The 20,518-nt window shown below is 42.0% G+C and overlaps 1 protein-coding gene across 1 annotated transcript in view; it reads right to left on the bottom strand.

The window, feature by feature from the left end:
- Positions 1-1,380: 1,380 nt before the first annotated feature.
- Positions 1,381-20,518, bottom strand: part of RPGRIP1L (RPGRIP1 like) — a 144,859-nt gene continuing 125,721 nt past the window's right edge. Inside the window, exons 23-26 of the mRNA XM_073576150.1 lie at positions 13,628-13,814; positions 11,678-11,762; positions 7,237-7,370; positions 1,381-1,980 (exon numbers count right to left, since the gene is read on the bottom strand). Coding sequence (XP_073432251.1) covers positions 1,889-1,980; positions 7,237-7,370; positions 11,678-11,762; positions 13,628-13,814 — 498 coding nt within the window. The 3' untranslated portion in view covers positions 1,381-1,888. The remainder of the gene's footprint in view (positions 1,981-7,236; positions 7,371-11,677; positions 11,763-13,627; positions 13,815-20,518) is intronic.

Raw genomic sequence — 20,518 nt, 5'->3', positions numbered from 1 at the left:
TAAAGCCTCCTAAACACATTAGATGAAGCTCAGCCAAACCCACCCATGTTGGCGGGACTGATCGCCTGGTGTGTATATGGGCCTCTCCACACTCCTCAACAGAGAGCGGAGAGAAAGATCAAGCAGTTGGAATTTAAATACCTGAGCCTTTTGTTTTTGGAGAGATAAGTCAATGCCGGAGGTGTCTCATGTGTTTTCTAAGGAAGAGCCGGGAGAGATAACTGACTGCCGATTCGTCAGTCAGCTATGTCATGTGTTTGCCCAGTTTATGACTCAGATGGGAAACCGACTTAAAAATGTATATTTTCTACAAATATGTTGTTTAACATGGATCAGTATTCTCTCTACATCCAACAAACATTTATAGGAAAAAGAAACGTGTGAACGCAGCCTTAAGATAGCTGTTTAAATAAGTTTTCCAAGCACATCAATGCTTATCCTTAGGGTTCAACCTCTGCACAAAATAGAGGGGTTGCAATGCTCTGAGGCTTGTTCAGTGTTTGCACAGCATGCTTCCAGTGTCTGGTTCACTTAAATGAGGCTGTGTTGAAGTCCCTTGCCCGGGTGAGAGTAGAAGAGTAAAGACGAATAATGAAAAAAATGAAGGGACCTGAGGTTGAATCGGTAGCGATCATTTTGTTATAGTATATCCATGACAAACGCCATCATAGTCTATGGTGGAAGTACTTTATCATACAAAACGTTACAGGGCTCATAAATAATGATGTTCCAGAGTTCAAGTTACAGAATTTATAAGAAGGGGAAAAAATGTAATTTATGGAAACCACAGTGCACCACATTCACTAGTCATCCACCTGTGCAGTGATTCCATGGGTACTTATCAGGGTCTGTATTGATTGACGTCTCGCATGGATCAACTGTGCCAAGAAGGATGCCAATCTAGTTGGTGGTCATATGCAAAGAGCAGGACGACAATAACTAGTCCCCATAGCAGTACCACCAAGATGACTAGTAAAAGTGGCACGTCGCGGTTTTAGAAATTCAATTCCTTTTTTATAGAAGCTACAATTTGAACATTGGGCATCTAGAAAAATATTAGGGTCCCTGAAGCATACAGGTTGCTTCTACAACCACCATCTTGATGACAGGTTACTACTAGCATTCATGACCTGAACTGATCTCTGCAAATATAGTTACACATCTGAATGTAACTTTCTTCTCTGTTCTCAGGAAGAGGATGTGATCACTCTTGAAGGGGCCCGACATTTTGTCAGAAAGAGTGTCCATAATTTTGCACGTGTGTTGAGTTCTCCCATCGATATAAGAGGCGAAGTGCCTTACTGATGGCTCACATCTGACATGCGTATGGTACTGCCCAGATGTAAATCATTGTCAAAAAAGAATACCCTGACACATAGCTAATAGAAAATTTACATATTTTAATATTTTGATCATCATAAATATGTGAAATTTACAAAAACATCTTTACAATCATATCAATAAGGCACCATAAAAAGAAATCCCATGATTTGATTTTATTTTTTTCCAATCGTATATAGTTCTGCCAGGCAAACTAGAGCAAAAAAAAAAATTTATGTCAATGTATAATTTTGTACGTAACACCAAATGTTAGCGTTTTAGCACACATTCTTGCTATATAAGCCTTTGCCAAGAACTTCAGGCGGAGAACCTCTTTTAGAAACTGTTAAATATTTATGTGACTTTTTTCGCTTGATTGAAAACAACAAGAATGCGATTATTAAAGTGAAAAACGTGAGTTTGGGTAAGCGATATGTGGCCTGGATTTCTCTATTAAATTCACATTATTATCGACATATTAAAAGCTGCTTTTTAGGATCAAAACTGGAACTAATCTGAAGGAAGCAACAAAGTTCGGCGATCTCTTCCCCGTACAAAGCCCCAGCCTTTAATCCAGCATCAATGAGCGAAGTGCCTCTGCAGCTTCCACTGTCACGGTCATCTTACCAATTATAGTCTGTCCAGACACTGAATCATAAACTGGATCAGAAGAAGAGAAAAAAAATAGTTAACAAGACCACAATCTCACTGGGGGCTTTTTCGTCTGAAAGGCACATGAGACCAGTTATCTATAATGGACCATCATGCTAAACCACTGTGGCATCCAAACATGCTTTATCAATGATTACGCCAATTATCAATAATAATAATAAAAAAGTGGCTTGTTAGAACGTAACCCTCATAGCTTGGCATGGTTTCCTGTACTGGCTGCTGTGGATTCCATCATGGAACACTTTCACAATAAGCCATGTGACGTTTGCCTGTTGTGCAGATATGAAAGACAGATGGCTTAGGAGAAAATGAAAAGGGGCTTCTTGCCTTTGGCAAAAGACACGCAATAAAAAAAAATTAGATTCCATAGTGGTTGCTCGCTATGTCTTTTCTGATACTGGCCACCAATTAAAACCCTAGACAATATTTCCTTGTCCTGAAGAAGCAAAAATACAAGTTAATGAATGGCAGAATAGAATTATATATCATATGTTTTAATACGTTACTTTTACTTTATTCTGGTCTACAGAAATTACTACTGATCCACTGGATAGATCACAATTGTTAAATTGTTGTAGGTCCCGCCATGGGGTTGACTTCAACCCCCCACCCTTCACTAGATGTTTACTACCTGCAAGACCGCAGCCAATGGGAGTTGAATGCAGCTGGCTGCACAACTGCCATGTTACTCCGGACAAAGTCCTTGGCACAACTACCCAAAGCTATCTTAATATTTTTAGTGACACAGACACAGAATGGACATGCATGGCTCATGGGCAACCAGTCACGTGAGTCTACTTCTCCTGACGGTGGTCTTCCTAGGAAAAAAAAACGTTTAGGGATCACAAGTGATTTTTCTTGTTAGCAAAAAACGGACCAAGTTTCATCAGTGTTTGGTCTATGTTAGTTTTTACAATCAAAGTTTTTTCAGGTTTTTCTCAGATGGAAAAAAAATAAATTGAGTTTTCTCAAGCTTCTATTAGTCTCTGAAAAAAGGACAGTACATAGATGGCATATCAGTGCTGTCTGACTTTTTCAGAATCCACAGACTTACATTGTTGAATTTGATCCATCATTCTGATCAACATCTGACAAGTCTCCGTGCTTTTGTGCAGACCACTTGATCGGACCTGTGAACTACCCCATAGACTATCATACGTAAGATTGCCATCTGTAAAAAAAAACATGGATAGCACAGTGCAGTAAAAAACGACCTGTGAAACAGCCCTTAGTCCTCAATTTGGTTGGCTGGTCAATCATGTATGTGCTTTATTAGTATTTTTCGTCGATACAATACAAACCCATTATAGTCTATGGGGCTGCTCACATGACCATGTCATTTATGTGCTGTCCGTGATTAACATTGCAATAGGTAGGAAAAGTTTTTAAATTTTTATTTGCATAAAAGAAAATCATTAATGGTAAAAATGTATGCGCTGATGAAAATTTGATCCAACACACTGATGACAATTGGTACGTTTTTTGCATGTACGAGAAAAATCACCGACGTTTAAATGAGGTGTTACGGTCCAAGCTGTGAGACCCTACAACAAGTAAACAATTATAACCTTTCCAGTAGATTTAGGTACAACGGAAAGCCCCTCTGAAAGTGAACATTTAAAAACCCTAAAGGGGTTATCCTACATATAAACTATTTTTTTTCCAAAAGACCTCAGACTGGTTAAAGGGGTAACCGGTTTCAGAAAAACTTGATCCCCAGGTCCAGCACAGAGTCTCTGTCCAGCACAGAGTCTCTGTCACTGCTCCCGTTGTCTGTCAATGTCTGTGTGAGTTGTCAGCAAGTTCAGCAGCTTGTGTCCTCTTCTTTGGCAGAGCCACTGAGCTCACTGTTTGGCTGCAAGGTGACTTCAGCGCTGCAGACAATAACAGACATTGGGATCAGGAGAGATTAAGCGCCGGACTCAGGGATCGAGTTTTTCTGAAACCGGAAAATTCGTTTTAATAAAAGAGAAATAAGGGATAATTCGCCCCCACACTTGCCTACTGTCATATTGATATAATGAAAATGGCAAAAAATGCCCACTCATTACTGGCGGGTACTGAGCTGCAGCTATTAGTGACGGGGTGTATTTCTTTTATATACCATTCTGAGACCTTTTAAAGGGAATCTGTCACCAAGTTTTAACTATGTAATCTGCAGAATAAGATAATTTATTTCTTTGTAAGTTTTCTGTGGTTGGTGGCTGTCGGGACTCACCATTTGATTTTGATCTGTAGATTAAGGAATGAGTAAAAGGGGTTATCCAGCTTGATAGAAAGTGATTTTTCTTTAAAATATGTATTTAAACTTCCTAATAAACTTTCAGCACCCATGTCCCATTGTCAGTGCCAATCCAGTGTCCTGGCGGCTCTACTTCTGCATTAGGCAGACTGTTAGCATGTGACTAGTGATGTGTGTGAAGGGGTTGGCTGACTGGCTCATTTCAATAACTAAGCAAGCCCCATCACTGTCAATGGCTGCTCTCTTTCCCCAGTCGCGCACGCTCGGTGCCTTGGGGTGATCCTCGACTTTGCGCTCTCTTTCAAACCACATATCCAAGCGCTCGCCTCCTCCTGCCGCCTCAAACTCAAAAATATTTCCCGGATCCGCTCATTCCTCAACCACGAAACCACAAAAACACTGGTGCATGCTCTTATCATCTCCTGCCTCGACTACTGCAACCTCCTACTCTCTGGCCTCCCCTCCAGCACTCTGGCACCACTCCAGCCCATCCTACACTCTGCTGCCTGACTAATCCACCTGTCTCCCCGCTATTCCCCAGCCTCCCCCCTATGCCAGGCCCTTCACTGGCTTCCTATTGCCCAGAGGCTCCAATTCAAAACCCTAACCATGACATAAAAAGCCATCCACAACCTGTCTCCTCCATACATCTGTGACATGGTCTCTAGGTACCTACCCGCACGCAACCTTCGATCATCTCAAGATCTCCTTCTCTACTCCCCCTTATCTCTTCCTCCCACAACTGCATACAAGACTTCTCCCGTGCTTCCCCCATACTCTGGAACTCTCTGCTGCAACACATCAGACTCTCACCATCAACGGAAACCTTCAAAAAGAACCTGAAGACTCACCTGTTCCGACAAGCCTACAGCCTGCAATGATCCTCGGTCTACTGAACCACCGCACGACCTGCTCTACCCTCTCCTACTGTATCCTCACCCATCCCTGTAGACTGTGAGCCCTCGCGGGCAGGGTCCCCTCTCCTTATGTACTTCTGTGTCCCTTGTCTTACACATGTTTATTGTACCTGTCTATATTTCCCCTTTTCACATGTAAAGCGCCATGGAATAAATGGCACTATATAAATGCATAATAGTAATACTAATCACAATCCATGACTTTGCAGTGAGAGAATAATATCTATTCTTGTAACCTCTATAAAGGGTGAAATCTAGAACTTGACAGCAAAAATTCATTCAATTTCTACAATTATGGTGGAATATTTCCTGCCCTACTTAACAAGCCTTGTAGCATGACGAGGGATTAATGCCATGCCAGAAAGTCATCTTGGCTTTTATTGCTGACCATGTTACAAGGGTCAGACACTGACTTATAGAGTAGCTAGTTACCTCTCTTAGCTGGTACTTGCGACAGTTTCTTTTGTCCAACAAGAGTTCTGTTCCCTTTTTCTCATGGATCATTGTCAATAAGATGCCGCACTCAGTTGGTCTCTCTAAAGGGAATCTGTCACCAGGTTTTTGCTCCCCCCATCTGAGCACAGCATAATGTAGGGGCTGAGACCCTGTGTCATGTCTGGGTTTGAACTTTTGAGCCTGTGCTTTGAGGCTGGCTTTTCTGCCGCTGAGTCACAGCAGATAAACTAAACACCCAGAAAAATGTGTATTATCCTTGTTGCAGCTTTTTTTTTTTTTTTTTAAGGGTAACAGGTGTCTTTCATTTGTCTGCTCTATCATCTTTCGGGTGCGGCTTATATAATAATATAATTTAAATTAGTCAGTGAAGGAGTAGCTAGGGTTTATCTCTGTTATTTTTGTTCCTTTTCCTGAACCTTTCTTCTGTTTCTTGTTATGAAGTAGGTGGTTTATTTTTTTTACAGTTCATATTTAATCTTTCACTTGTTTTACTCACTGTGGAATCCTTTTCTATTTCAGCACACTTTCCTTTCTGAAGGTAATTTTCACTCTTCTCTGTACTTTGGTTCTTTAGGAGGAACGTGTAGTGCTCGACGGCCTATCGGGCAGCATAGGTCTGAGTTGCTATGCTATCGTCTAGAACTTGGTTAGGGCTAACTTAGCTCTCACAGTAACCACTAGGGACAACAGGGTCAGGATCTCTAGTCTATACAGGAACCAGTGGGCTCAGTTGCAGTTTTTTAGTGTGTTACCTATTTTCCCGGGTGAGTTACTACACTGTCATAACACGCTATGTGTTAACACATAGATTGATTTAACCACTGCTTTATCTGCTGCAAAGCCAGACGTTCTCTGAATGTTGAGCTCTGTATAACCCTGCCCACACCACTGATGGCTGCTTTCTGTGTACAATGTGCATAGGCAGAAAGCTGACAATCTGTGATGGAGGCAGGGTTATACAGAGCTCATGAATATGGAAGACTACATGGCAGCAGGTTTACTAGTCGTCTAGTGATAAAATCAGTTTTATCAGCAGGAAATTATCCAACCTACAGCAAGCAGCCGAGTAAGTGATACACTGCCAGAATCAGGGTCTCTGTCTCTATCTTAATGCTACTTTCAGATTAGATGGTAAAAAACTGTCTAAATTCTCTTTAAGGAGAACCAATACTTCCTCTACTTTTGAAGTAATGATGTATATGAGATATTGGTGAATAACCTATGTAAGGCAGCTTGGGGAGGCAGGTTTTAACCTACAGAAATAGGCATTTGTTGTTAACTCTGTTTAACCTGCTGAACTACAGCGCTGCTGTAAAGTTCTATAATCAGTTGAGAAAGAAATATCCTGAAAGTGAGCACATAGGTTGTCAAACTCAATTTCAGAACCCAACCGAGGATTAGACTTAAACTGACGAGAAAGTTGGGAAGAGAAGCTTAAGAAAACATTAAAGCATTTTTATCTTCAAGTAGAAAGCAAATTACTTCCACATGTCGCAAGCTCTGGTTACTATTGCGTCCCGGCTAGTTATCTACAGTTGGATGATGCCAGCATTAAAATTTGATGACTTTACTACATTATCGTGATTTATTCTCGGGATATTCAGGTAAAAACATGAAGAAGATACTTACTTTCAAGGTCTCTATTGATGATGTCTTGACCCGTATGTAATATATCTCTCAAGCTGACATTACTAAAGCCTATGTCGTCACAATCCAGGTCCTGCTCATCGTCGGGTGGGTCACTAACCACCGTAAATTTAATGCTGATGGATAGAAAACAAGAATTGCAATAGAAATGTACCTTGGCAAACTTGGGATAGGGTACAGTCCCACCAAGCCAGTGAGTTTAGCAGAAAAAGTCCAAAATCTTCAATATAGAAAGCATTGATGTGGGTACTCCATGCTTTGGGAATTCACTTTACTGGAGGAGAGACCTATTTTTTCCTTATACTACACTTCTCAACATTGAAATTGCAAAGTCGTGGAATTATGGAAATCACAGGATGGATTGACATGACATCATCAAAACTTCTCAATTTATTCAGTATCCTGTCGGTGCACCATGTGCAGAAATCCCGGCATCAGTGAGGATATTAATGGTTGTCTGACGAATGTTCTTGGGCAAATCATCAAGATCTGCTGCTGGCAGCTCCTTTGTAATTGCCGACCAATGACGTCCCAGATGTGCTGGATGGGAAACAAATCTGGAGACAATGAAGACCATGGTAGAACATTTAAGCCATGTAGGCTGCTCACAGTAGAACAAGCAACATGCAGCCTGGTATTGTCGTGATGAGAAACAGCTCCTGTGATACTTTGGAGAAATGGCTGTACCACTGGTTCCATGAGCAAATAAATGTAATGCTGAGCTTTTAGTGTACCCGGAATGAAGACTAGATGGGTCCAGCTATCGTACATTTTGCCACCCACATCATAACCCCGGGAGTAGGCCCGGTGTGAAGTTCCCTTGTGATGGCCTCTTCATGGCATTGTCAAAGTGACCTCTTGAGATTTGTAGGATGGCACGTACTGATCCATTCTGTTCTGCCAGCTAAATAGGACATCACATCCCAATCATAAGGTGTAAAACAGTCTCTACACAAACCATCAGAAGGTGTGTGCATGACATTGGGCTAGGAGGCATACGCCCCCTCCCGATACAGGCTCTCAAAGGGTGCAGAGCAAGACAGCAATAGATGTCTCTCCTCTTAGAGATCAGTCTGGAGACTACATGGGCAACACCAAGAAGGAGCCTTCACGTGGGAAAATGAAATTATCTCAAGAGCAGTTTGTCAACACAACGCCAGGCCGTATGTTTCTGGTGCTACTACGAGCAGGCTGAGTGGCCTAAATGTGCTTTCATGGCCTGCAGCATCTCCGGACTTGTTTCGCATTGAGCACATCTGGGACGTCATTGGTTGGCAATTTCAAAGGGAGCTGCCAGCAGTGAGTCTTGATGATATTTGTACCCAAGTGCATTCACTGCGGCAGAACATTCCTCCGACAACCGTTAATAACATGCAAAGGCGTGTAAGTGCCTTTGGGATGCCCTAAGAAAACTGTAATTGCCCCTCTCTAAACAAATGTTCATAGTCCCACCAAAAAAGTGTGCTCGGTGTTATAATCCAAAGCCCCAAGCGGTACCAGCTAGTACATTTCCATAGATTACAAACTGCAATTTCTGCAGCAGATTTGGAATGAAAGTCAATCCATTGCGAAACCGCAGTCGAAAATCCACTGCATTTAGGTTCCTTGGAATCGTAAAGGTTTAGTTATTTCTACACTAAGCAGTCTGACCTATTTTTTTTCCCTGTTCTTTTTGAGAAATTTAAAGAAACGATGTAACTACGAAAACCGGGCAAATTCCTATAAATGATTACATTCTCCATAGTCGCCTAACAGTACCCGGTTTTACTACATGAAGGGGTTATTACAGTCCTAACATTTTTTTTATTACTATTTCTTAAGAAAAGTGTTATTTATTTATTTTTTTGACAAAGTGATTAATAGGGGAATCTGTCCCACAAACCCTTCAGTGACCTGACTCTGGATCAAAACTAACCACAGTAAAATGCTGCTTCCTCTGTAAAATGTGGAAAACACACACCCTTGGTAGCTTATGAAATTTAAGACGGGCTTTTAAGACGGAGAAAGATGTATGTGTTCTTTAAGCTGCATTTCGACATCCAGACTTTTCGTGGCCGAGCTTTAGTCCTCCTCGAAAATGCTTAATTGCAGGGCAACGCGCAAGATGCTTTGAATTTGTGGTTTGTGTAAGAGTCAAACTCCATTTTGGGCTGGCTCCGGGACCAGAATTGCAAGACATGGCGGATTTTGATGTTTCTTGGCAGCGTAGAGCGAGCTATGATCTGCTTGTAAAGATAACTGGTTTAAGGTTCGGAATAAACCTCATTTGATTATATTAGAAGTGGATCTTGGCTCCATCGGAGAAAAGAAAGAAAAAAAAAAGCCCTACTTCAAACTTCTGTCACATTTGGATAAATCTTTACGCTGACGGGGGCTAACAAACAATACTGTCCCGGAGAATCGGATGTAATTAGTAGTAGCATCAGTTGTGGGTCCGCGGCCAATATGTCCTGCTGGCCAAGAAGCCGTCTGAGGATCAGAGAAAAAGGTCTTCTGCTCCATGGCCAACGTCTAGTATTGCATCTTAGCCCTTCTCTACTTGCAATAAGCTACAGTACCAGACACAACCTATGGACATGAGTGGCGCTCTTTCTTGAGAAAAAACAGACTCCTTTTTTTTTTTTGACAACGATTTGGCCTGGATGTCAGTGTAACCCAATTAATGTCCCATTACCCCATGATGTACATTGATGACCACTGCCACTCAATTATATTGTCTCCAAGTGGGAGATTAGAGGATGTGGACACATAGGGGCGGTTTTATTTTATTAACCATATATATTTCTGGCCCCTCAAAAATCAGGGTTTCTATAGAAGTGTGGGCCAGGTTGTTTTCTGCAGTAGCATAATGCAGAGAACCTGACAGTGGACACATGCTGCCCGGTCCATGTATCCGACATTGGCTACATGACCAAACTGCGCTGGAGGTTAGTCGGGACACGCGGAATACTGGTGGCTGCACTCCTCCGGCTACCCTTGGGTGAGGATCTCGCCCTATGTGTGTATATAGGGCAGCACGGTGACTCAGTGGTTAGCACTGCAGTCTAGCAGCGCTGGAGTCCTGGGTTCGAATCCCACCAAGGACAACATCTGCAAGGAGTTTGTATGTTCTCCCTGTGTTTGCGTGGGTTTCCTCCGGGTACTCCGGTTTCCTCGCACATTCCAAAGATACTGATGGGCAATTTAGATTGTGATGATAATGTGTGCAAACTGTAAAGCGCTGTGGAATATGTTAGCGTTATATAAAAATAAAGATTATTATTATTATAGGGAGAGACCTGGTGACCAAGCTGCACGGGAGACTAGTCGGACAAGTGGATCTCAGGTGGCTTCTCCTTGCCTAATGTCAGGTCTCTCCCCATAAATAAAGGGAGAGATCCTCACTAAAGTGTAGCCTGAGGAGAGAAGCCTCCGAAATCCGCCTGTCCAACTAACTTCCAGCATGGCACCTGACTGACAGGTCTCTCCCTACAGGCACTCGCAAGAAGAGACCTACCACTCCAAGGCAGTGGCGGGGAGAAGGGATCTGCCTGTCCGACTAGTGTCCCGTGCAGCTCAGTCCCGGTGGCATTAAGCGGTCGTTGGGACCTTGTCACACAGCAGCTATTCTGACGACTCAGACCTCGATACACGTGCTTCAGCGTTGCCTTTTCCATGCCCCTCTGCTCCGATTGGTGGCCACTACTGCGCTATCACTACGCGGTTTGAGTCGCCAGTGCGCTATTTATTCGTAGATCCACAGTCACTGACAAGGGGACACACGATTATTCTAACTGTACATGTTAAATGTTATGACTGCATACAATTGATAGCTGACCTATAAAAGGAAATGTTACACAGATCCTAATTTGAGACCACCAATCGGAGCTGAGGGGGCATTGAAAAGACAAAGTAAAATCACGCCTGCGTCCCTGAGTTCTGAGTCGCCAACGAGGACGCTCGTCGTTGTTATGGCATCAAACACAGCGATGCGTGCTGGCCAGTGGGACACCAACGATCAAAAAATGGCCTAGGACATTCAAGCACGATCAGCGATATCCAGCGGGGGGGTGGTCCGCTATGTGTCACACGTAGCGAGATCGCTGGTGAGGTCGCACAAAATCTGTGACATTTCAGTGATCTTGCTAACGATCTCGCTATGTGAGACAGGGCCTTTACCTTTATGTCTCATCTCGTGAACCTTCTTCTAAACTGACTTAGGACCACATCAGAGTTAAAAAAAGGCTATAAATCAGTTTAGAAGATGGCTCAGATGTGCAAATAAGGGTCACAGACCCTGCAGACAGACAAGCTCACTGACGGATTCACTGTGAACTCATTTTGCTGCATACTGTGAGGTTGTAGGTTTACCATTTGTAATAAAACCCTATTCGTGAGAGGTGTATTACCGGAGTAATGCTTACATAAGACAAAAGGTTGATACCTTGCATTGCTGGAATTCGTGTCTTTTAGGACAGATCTTACAGAGTCTCGGTTTGATTGATTATTTGACTTATCCAGATGAATCACTAGAGGGATTTAAAACAAGACAGGTTAAGGACCCCTACAAGACATCCTAGAACTCAGGGCTTTATTTTCATTTTTGTATAATAAAATGAATATATAAATAGAAAAAACAAAATCATAATCTGGCAACTACAATGGACACAATAGATTGGGGCTTCTGTTTTCTGCAACTCCGGATTCAGCTTTGCTGTATAGATTTGGACAAATGAGCAGAGTCATCTCAATATCATTAGTAGGTAAGTTAATACAATGGATAAATTAACACTACACACACGAGTAATGTTCTGCATGTATCTGTCCTGTCATTCTCTGGTTAAGGACGCAGAAAGCACATTTGGGTGAATACATCAGGACTTATATGCCAGCTTTGATCTAAAGTCCCATGGAGTGGAATGCGGAAAATGTATTAACAAATGCACGTCCCCTCTTGAAAAGCCACGTCCACTTTAAAAAAGTTATAGGACAGGTGTGGAAACACAAGGGGCATATTGGTGTTGATAGGGAATCTGTCATCAGAGGCAGGGACCCTGATTCTTCCGATGTGTTACTTATTGGGCTGCTTGCTGTAGTTTTCATAAAATCATTGTTTCATCAACAGAAGATTATCACTAGAGGACTAGTAAACCTGATGCCAAGTAGTTTAAACATGCTCGCATCACTGATTGGCAGCTTTCTGCCTATGCACAGCGCACACAGAAATCTGTCAGTCAGTGGTGTGGGCGGGGTTGCACACAGCTCAACATTCAGAGAACTGCTACATCTGTAGCAGATAATAGTTTTGAATAAAAACGGCAGCACTAAGTAAGGTAAGTCTTATATCCCTGGAATCGGGGTCCCTGCCACTACATCCTGCTGCTCTGAGATGGGGTAGCAAAAATCTGGTGACAAATTCCCTTAGATCAGGCTCCCTTATCTAACAATGCACAGAAAGGGACGAAAAAACAGAATAGATATAGATCATATTTTCAAGAAAACCGCCATTAGTGTTAATATACCGTACCAATATATTGCCATACTAAGCGGGAAATGCCTTGTAATGTGCTGAACAAGTGTACATACACTGCTGACATGTATTTCTGTCTGTTTTTCATTGAGAAATAACAGTTTTTAATTCTAATGAAGACCAAATACAGCTACCCAGGCTAACAATAAAATGGTTTGTAGAAGTATGGCATCCTTTCATTTACTCATCTACTTGTTTTTTTAGGCAAGTATGATCCAAAAACCAGAAGACTAACGCCCCCGTCACACGCAGCGAGATCGCTAGCGAGATCGCTGCTGAGTCACAAGTTTTGTGATGCAACAGCGACCTCAGCAGCGAGATCGCTGCGTGTGACACTTATCAGCGACCGGTCCCCCTGCCGGGTATCGCTGATCGTGTAGGAACGTCCTGGGCCTTTTTTTTGATTGTTGGTCTCCCGCTGGTCAGAGCGCATCGCTGTGTGTGGCAGCGGGAGACCAGCGATCAGCGAGCTCCCAGCGCTGTAAGCAGACGCTGGGAGCTGGTATCCAAGGTAAACATCGGGTAACTAAGCGCACGCGTCGCTTAGTTACCCACTGTGTACCCTGGATACCAGCTCCCAGCATGAGCACACTGGTATCCAGGGTACACAGCGGGTAACTAAGCGACGCGCGCTTAGTTACCCGTGTCCTTGCTGGTCCTGATCTCTGGTGAGTCTGCCTGTTTGACAGCTCACCAGCGATCATGTAGCGAGGCACCAACGATCTTGACCAGGTCATATCATTGTCGGGATCGCTGGTGCGTCGCTATGTATAAAGGGACCCTAATGCATACGAGCTGTTCTCATTCCTTGTATCATACTACATGGGGTAGCCATGCCCAGGCAATGCATCCATCCTCGCTTACCGCTGGTGTAATTGTAGTGGATCTTCTTCCCGCTGGTGGGTTTCGGAAGGGAAACTGGGGTCTCTTCAGCTGGCAGACTGCACAATTTATATTCCACAAATAATCTTTTTACGGATTCATTCTGGGCGACGTCTGACTTCAGATCCAGACTCAGGGATATGATCTCAATGCGGATTCTCTCTGATAGCTAAGAGAATAAAAAGAAGAAGGAAACCATTATACTCCACACACAGGAAAAACTGCTCTCTAGGGAGTAAAAATGCTGCATTCAAAACAAAGATTTTGCTATTTTTTTTTACGTGGCATACATGTACGATTAGTCAACGGTTCATGTTTAAGCCTCTGATAAAAACAATTAAATACCCTGCAGTCAGTATATAGTAGTAGTACTTGTACATAACATAAGGTACTTAGCTGACACTATTTAGATAAAAAAAGTGTAAAACTCATCCCACCATCAGGATGGTTCCTAGAGTGGACAGGTTTTGTTCTTATTTTATTCCCACTGCCCTCCAGTATGCCTAGTTTGTTTTATTTATTTAAATCCACCTTACGATTCCAGAGATATCGGCCTTTTTATTTAACGAGTGGCTCACAGGATCCTCGGGGGCGTGTCTTTAGGCTGCTCAGCAAAGTTACCCTGCGAGCCACGCCTCCTTGTAAAGAACTGAAAAATTAGCACAAAAAAAAGAAAATGACACCCAGTTCTCTGGAACCGTTAGGCAGATTTTAAAAAAGAAAAAAGTAATGGATTCCTCGGGGGAACAGCAGAAATAAAATAACTCTCAACTTTTGACCTAGTCCACGACTGTTTTCTTCCAAAAACCATGGGAATGATTTATGACAACTGAAAGGAAAGTAGTTGATTTTCTCCCAACATCCAAATTGCGTTGATTGTCCAAGAAGCATCTTCTGGTTACCGGCCGGTCACTTATAGCGCGGAAACAAATCTCGAGTCTTATGGAGATTGTCTTTAAACTCTCGGATATATAGCATTTCTGGAGAATTTCATAAATGTTTCAGTAGAATTATATTTAGCCCCGGCATATAATGTAAATGAAACGTGCGATGTCTCCCTCGCTGGTGTCCTGAGCCTGAGGTAATGTAGAGGGATGGTATGGCTGAATCCGAGCGCGGGATCATTTATTTGCAGAGAATATCAGATTACACAAGAAGCTAGAAAAATTACAGAGCAAATGGATATGCTGTCAAGGGTACTTTTTTGTGGGTTTTATAGTTTTAAACAGAGCAGCCTTTCCTGGGGTGTAATGATCACAGGGCTGCCAAGTACCTTTCACAAATTCACAGGAAAAATGTAAATACCGGAGGACCTTGAGCACCAAGCAAAAGACTGTGCAAATAAATTCTTCAACGGAGAAAATATATAGATGAAATAAAATAGAAAAAAAAAATAACAAAAAAAAAGTAAAAACATACGGACCTCCTCTACAAGACCACTCTACCAGCTCCGGCAAATACGATGGTTCATACAGTGAAGTAAATGGACGGACATTCCTCTGAATGGCTACCATGTATTACTACAAACCCCTGATCACTGGGCAATAATGACGTAGAGGGAATCATAAGGCCCCCATATACAATATACTAATGCTGGCCAAACCCAACGATATCTGAGGGCTTCACCGACAGTCTACTGAGTATGTGGGCCCCCGAATCTTTCCACGACAGATGATTGTCAGGGGAGATAAGGATCAGGAGTGTCCAATTTCATACTGCCAGATAAGCGGTCACCGGAGTTGTGTGGCAGCGGCTCTCTCATAGAGCACAAAGGAGCACTCAGCCCCTCCGTATGAAGGAGTAGGGAGAGATAACTGCTGGCCGAAACATAATCCGAACCACCGTGTGGCTAACAGACATCTAATGTGTATGGCTGGCTTTCATGGATGCTAAGCTTCACTCGCTTTCAAGCCACTCATTCCACCTAACTGCAGACTTGTGAATCCTTACAGCGCGCACTGTCAGGATTCTCAGATGTGACTGCCAATATGGGATTTGAAGACTACCGGCCACATTCCGATTAGACTGCTTTGAGCGAGTCCATGCACGTCTAGTCGGCAAATCGCATACTTGAAGTCACGAGGCCAGCACCGACACCAGAAAATCCTGATAGTGGACACACTACGTGCTCACATACAATTACTGCAGACTTCATCCTCAAGCCTATACAACCCCTTTAACTCTTAACCTATACCAACACAGAATCTGTACTAACCCCTCCATTACACTAAACAAGGCACATTTTTTTTTCTTTACAGTCTCTGGTGCATATCTACCGCATATACCAAAGAACATAATAAAAGTAACAAAAGGATTAAACTCTAAAACTTTACGCTTCCTTTAAAGTAAAATGTCACACTGCTCACATAGAATGACTGCAGACTTCATTCTCAAGCCTACACTACCCCTTTAACTCTTACCCTATACCAACACAGAATCTGTACTAACCCCTCCACTACCATAAACCAGGTACATTTTTTTTTTCCTTACAGTCTCTGGTGCACATCTACCGCATATACCAAAGAACATATTAAAAGTAACAAAAGGTTTGAACGCTAAAACATTACGATTCCTTTAAAGTAAAATGTCACACTGCTCACATAGAATGACTGCAGACTTCATCCTCAAGCCTATACTACCCCTTTAACTCTTACCCTATACCAACACAGAATCTGTACTAACCCCTCCACTACCTTTAACCAGGTACATTTATTTTTTCCCTTACAGTCTCTGGTGCACATCTACCGCATATACCAAAGAACATATTAAAAGTAACAAAAGGTTTGAACTCTAAAACGTTATGATTCCTTTAAAGTAAAATGTCCTTGCAATACGGCTTTGTACACATCCCTCGCCTGTTCTAATATTGTACAGCAGGAAAAAAAAGAACAAAAACAACCTTGACGTGAAAAATTTAATTAAAAGTGAGTTGATAAAAAAAAATGAACCGCTCCGAATCAAACTTGTTTGCCTCATATATAATCCCGCTTGTGACACTTTGCAGATTTAGACTATTACAATGGAAGGCGGCTTGGAGAATATTTATTTGGAAATGTTTCTCCTGTATGGACTTAGACGGAGTACCCATTTAAAACGACAATTTTCACAGCTGTCAAGCTGACTGAATATTTGATGTGTGCAGGCTTCTCCTCTCCTATAAATGAGACATTTCCTTTCATCTTGTACCCTAACACACGTTACCTAAACCCCCCAAATCTGAATATTTCAATAAGGTTCTTTCATTATTCACTAGGTTCATGGAAATTTCACTAGGGCAACCACATTTTTCTGTCGTTATGCATACAGGTACAAGCCTTCAGCTGGCAATATTACCGCGATTAGCATAGTTTGATGAAATATTTAAAAGGTTTTCTTTTTTTTTTTTATTATTATTTTATTACTCTAAAACCTAATAAATCAAATGACTGCCAAATGCCATTAAGGTGACACTCTGACTGCAATGTGCTTTTCATATTCAAATTTCAAGCCGAAGCTGATGAAAGAGCGCGCGGGGGCCTCCCGTCTGCCGCCCGCAGCTCACAGTCACACGTACATTATATGTAGATACGGGAGGGGGGGGTGTCCTTATTAAATATAGACTAACACAAATGAAGAGGGAGCATGTGTGGAGTGTTAATAATAATCGCTATTTAGACAAATTTAATAAGAACTGATTTTTTAATGTAAATATTTAAGTAATAAAAAATAAAAAATGATAAAATATATAAAAAAAACTAAAAGATTACAGGAAAAAAAAGAAGATCTACTGTTCTGATCTAGCTGATCTCAGTCAATCAACTATTTTGTGTTCACGCTCAGTATAAGGTCACACGATGGTCCGATTATTCTGATCAGACTTTGATCAAAGTGGCATCAGTTTTCTCCGACGGAGAAAAAAAAAAAAAGTTTTCCACTCTATGAGTCCGTCACCGTACGTGGATCGTTTTTAAGAAATCTCAATATGGAAGAGGCCAGGGGTTAGCTACGTTGAAGATCATTAAGGAAGGTGAAGAGTTCTTGGACAGAGCAGAATTATCTCTTCATGTTACAGAAAGAGAAGAAATTCGAAGTGCACCTGAAGAAACAGAGGAACGGAGACATGTGACCCAGAGAAGCAGGAGGATCAGGAGGCAGTCAGCACCCATACTTCTCAGTAACCAGTACCAGGCTCTTACACAGGAGAACGATGAAGAAATACATCAGGATAAGACTTTGCCAACAAACAGCAACCTTGTACGCCTTCAGAGTCCTCCTGGATGGAGAAAGAAAAATGTTGTGAAGAAGAAACGGAGAGTGGTGGTCATGGGGGATTCCCTGTTGAGAGGAACTGAGGCCGCTATCTGCAGACCGGATATAACTACAAGAGAAATGTGCTGTCTTCCAGGTGCAAAAATTAAAGATGTGTCTGACAGGATATCAGGACTCTTCAGACCTACAGATGACTACCCATTCCTGCTACTACATGTGGGGACAAATGACACCGCAAGAAACGACCTGGAAACCATCTGCAGAGACTTTGAAGACTTAGGCAAGAAAGTGAAAGAACTGGGAGCGCAGGTGGTCTTCTCCTCCATCCTCCCAGTGGATGGCCATGGAACAAGGAGGTGGAATAAGATTCTGCAGGTGAACAACTGGCTACGTCGATGGTGCCGTCAGCAAAGATTTGGATTTCTGGATCACGGAGTGAATTACTTTTACGAAGGACTACTTGCTAGAGATGGGGTGCACCTTACGAAGACTGGAAAGCATGTATTTGGAAGTCGCCTTGCTACACTTGTAAGGAGAGCTTTAAACTAGAACAACATGGGAAGGGAAGCAAAAGACCAGAAAAAGCCATACACCTGACAAATGCTATTGAGAACTCTGCTATTAGAAGTGGAAAGGAAGAACAAAGACAAAAGAATCTAATTAATAAAAATATTGGAGAACGAGAAACCAATCACAAACTAAAATGTTTCTATACTAATGCACAAAGCATGGGCAACAAACAAGGAGAATTGGAACTACTAACACAGGAAAAGAAATATGATGTCATTGGAATCACTGAAACTTGGTGGGACGATACACATGATTGGAATACAAGACTAGAAGGATACAACTTATTTGCAAGAAACAGACTTGATAAACGAGGAGGGGGTGTCGCATTGTATGTTAGAAACGCGTATATCTGCACAGAGATTGAAGCTTCAGAGACTGGGAGTTCTGTGGAAACTGTTTGGGTAAGAATACAAGGACAGAACAATGGAAAGGACACCATTGTAGGCATTTACTACAGACCGCCTGTGCAAGCTGAAGATATGGATGAACTCTTTATGCATCAAATGGCCAAGTTCTCCAAAAAATATGACATAGTTGTCATGGGAGATTTCAACTATCCTGACATTTATTGGGAATCTCTCTCAGGCAAAACTAACAGGTCAAGGAAATTCTTATCCTCTCTTGCTGACAACTTTATCTTCCAAAAGGTAGGGGAGAAAACAAGGGGAACTGCTACCTTGGATCTAATCCTTATAAACAGGGAGGAAATGGTTGAGGAGGTAAAAGTGGCTGGGACCCTAGGAGGTAGCGACCATGCTATTTTAGAATTTTGGATAACTAGAGGCGGAAGACCTGTGAAGACTCAGACGTCAAGGTTAGATTTCAAAAAGGCATATTTTAAGGGATTCAGAAAGAGAATTGGAGGGATCCAATGGCTGGATATCCTTAAAGACAAAAATGTCCAGGAATGATGGGAAATCTTGAAAAATGAAATTCTCAAAGCACAGTTGTTAACAATTCCGAAAAGAGGGAAGAATAGGAAGCATTTAAGGAAACCAGGATGGATGAACACAGAACTTAAGCACATGCTAAAAAGGAAGAAAAAAATGTTTATAAAATGGAAAGAGGGAGGCATAGCTAAAGAAGAATATAATGCTGTCTGCAGAACCTGCAGGGCACAAATCAGATTATCTAAAGCTGAAAACGAATTGAGGCTTGCAAGAGATGTCAAAAGCAATAATAAAGGATTTTGGGGATATGTCAAAAGTAAAAGAAAAGTCAAAGATGCTATAGGGTTTTTACAGGATGAAAATGATGAAATGGTAAGACAGGATGTTGAGAAGGCTGAACTTTTAAATTCCTATTTTGCATCTGTTTTCTCTCAGAAAGGAAATGTAACATCAACTGTTCTTCACTGTCCTATTAAGGGAATAGAAGAATCCAGGATATCTATAAACAGAAAGATAGTGAGGAAACACTCAGCTAACCTAAATGAATTCAAGTCTCCAGGTCCAGATGAATTACACCCCAGAGTACTGAAGTAGATAGCAGAAGAAATTTTTGAACCCCTCTCCATAATCTTTGAAAATTCTTGGAGAACAGAAGTGCCAGAAAGAAGACTGGAGAAGAGCAAATGTTGTTCCTATCTTCAAAAAGGGGAAGAAGGTGGACCCAGGCAACTATAGGCCGGTGAGTCTGACTTCTATACCAGGAAAGATCTTTGAACAAATTATTAAACAACATGTATGTCAGTACCTGGATAAGAATGAAGTGATTAAACAGAGTCAGCATGGGTTTGTAACTAATAAGTCATGTCAGACTAACTTAATTTCCTTCTATGACGGAATCACTGATTGGGTGGTTCAAGGAAATGCTGTAGATATAGTATATCTTGACTTCAGCAAAGCATTTGACAAAGTCTCTCATACAATCCTTATTGAAAAAATGACTAAGTATGGCATGGACAAGGCAACTGTTAGGTGGATTCATAACTGGCTTAGTGATCGGACCAAAAGAGTGGTCGTAAATGGCTGCACATCCAGTAGGAAGAATGTCTCAAGTGGGGTACCACAGGGCTCTGTCCTGGGCCCTGTATTGTTCAACATCTTTATCAAC

The sequence above is a fragment of the Dendrobates tinctorius genome, unplaced genomic scaffold (assembly GCF_039654945.1).
Source record: "Dendrobates tinctorius isolate UK_male_01 unplaced genomic scaffold, ASM3965494v1 ptg000047l, whole genome shotgun sequence".
Taxonomy (NCBI): domain Eukaryota; kingdom Metazoa; phylum Chordata; class Amphibia; order Anura; family Dendrobatidae; genus Dendrobates; species Dendrobates tinctorius.
The sequence above is the reverse complement of the archived record's forward strand: the minus strand, read 5'-3'. Positions and strand labels throughout refer to the sequence as shown.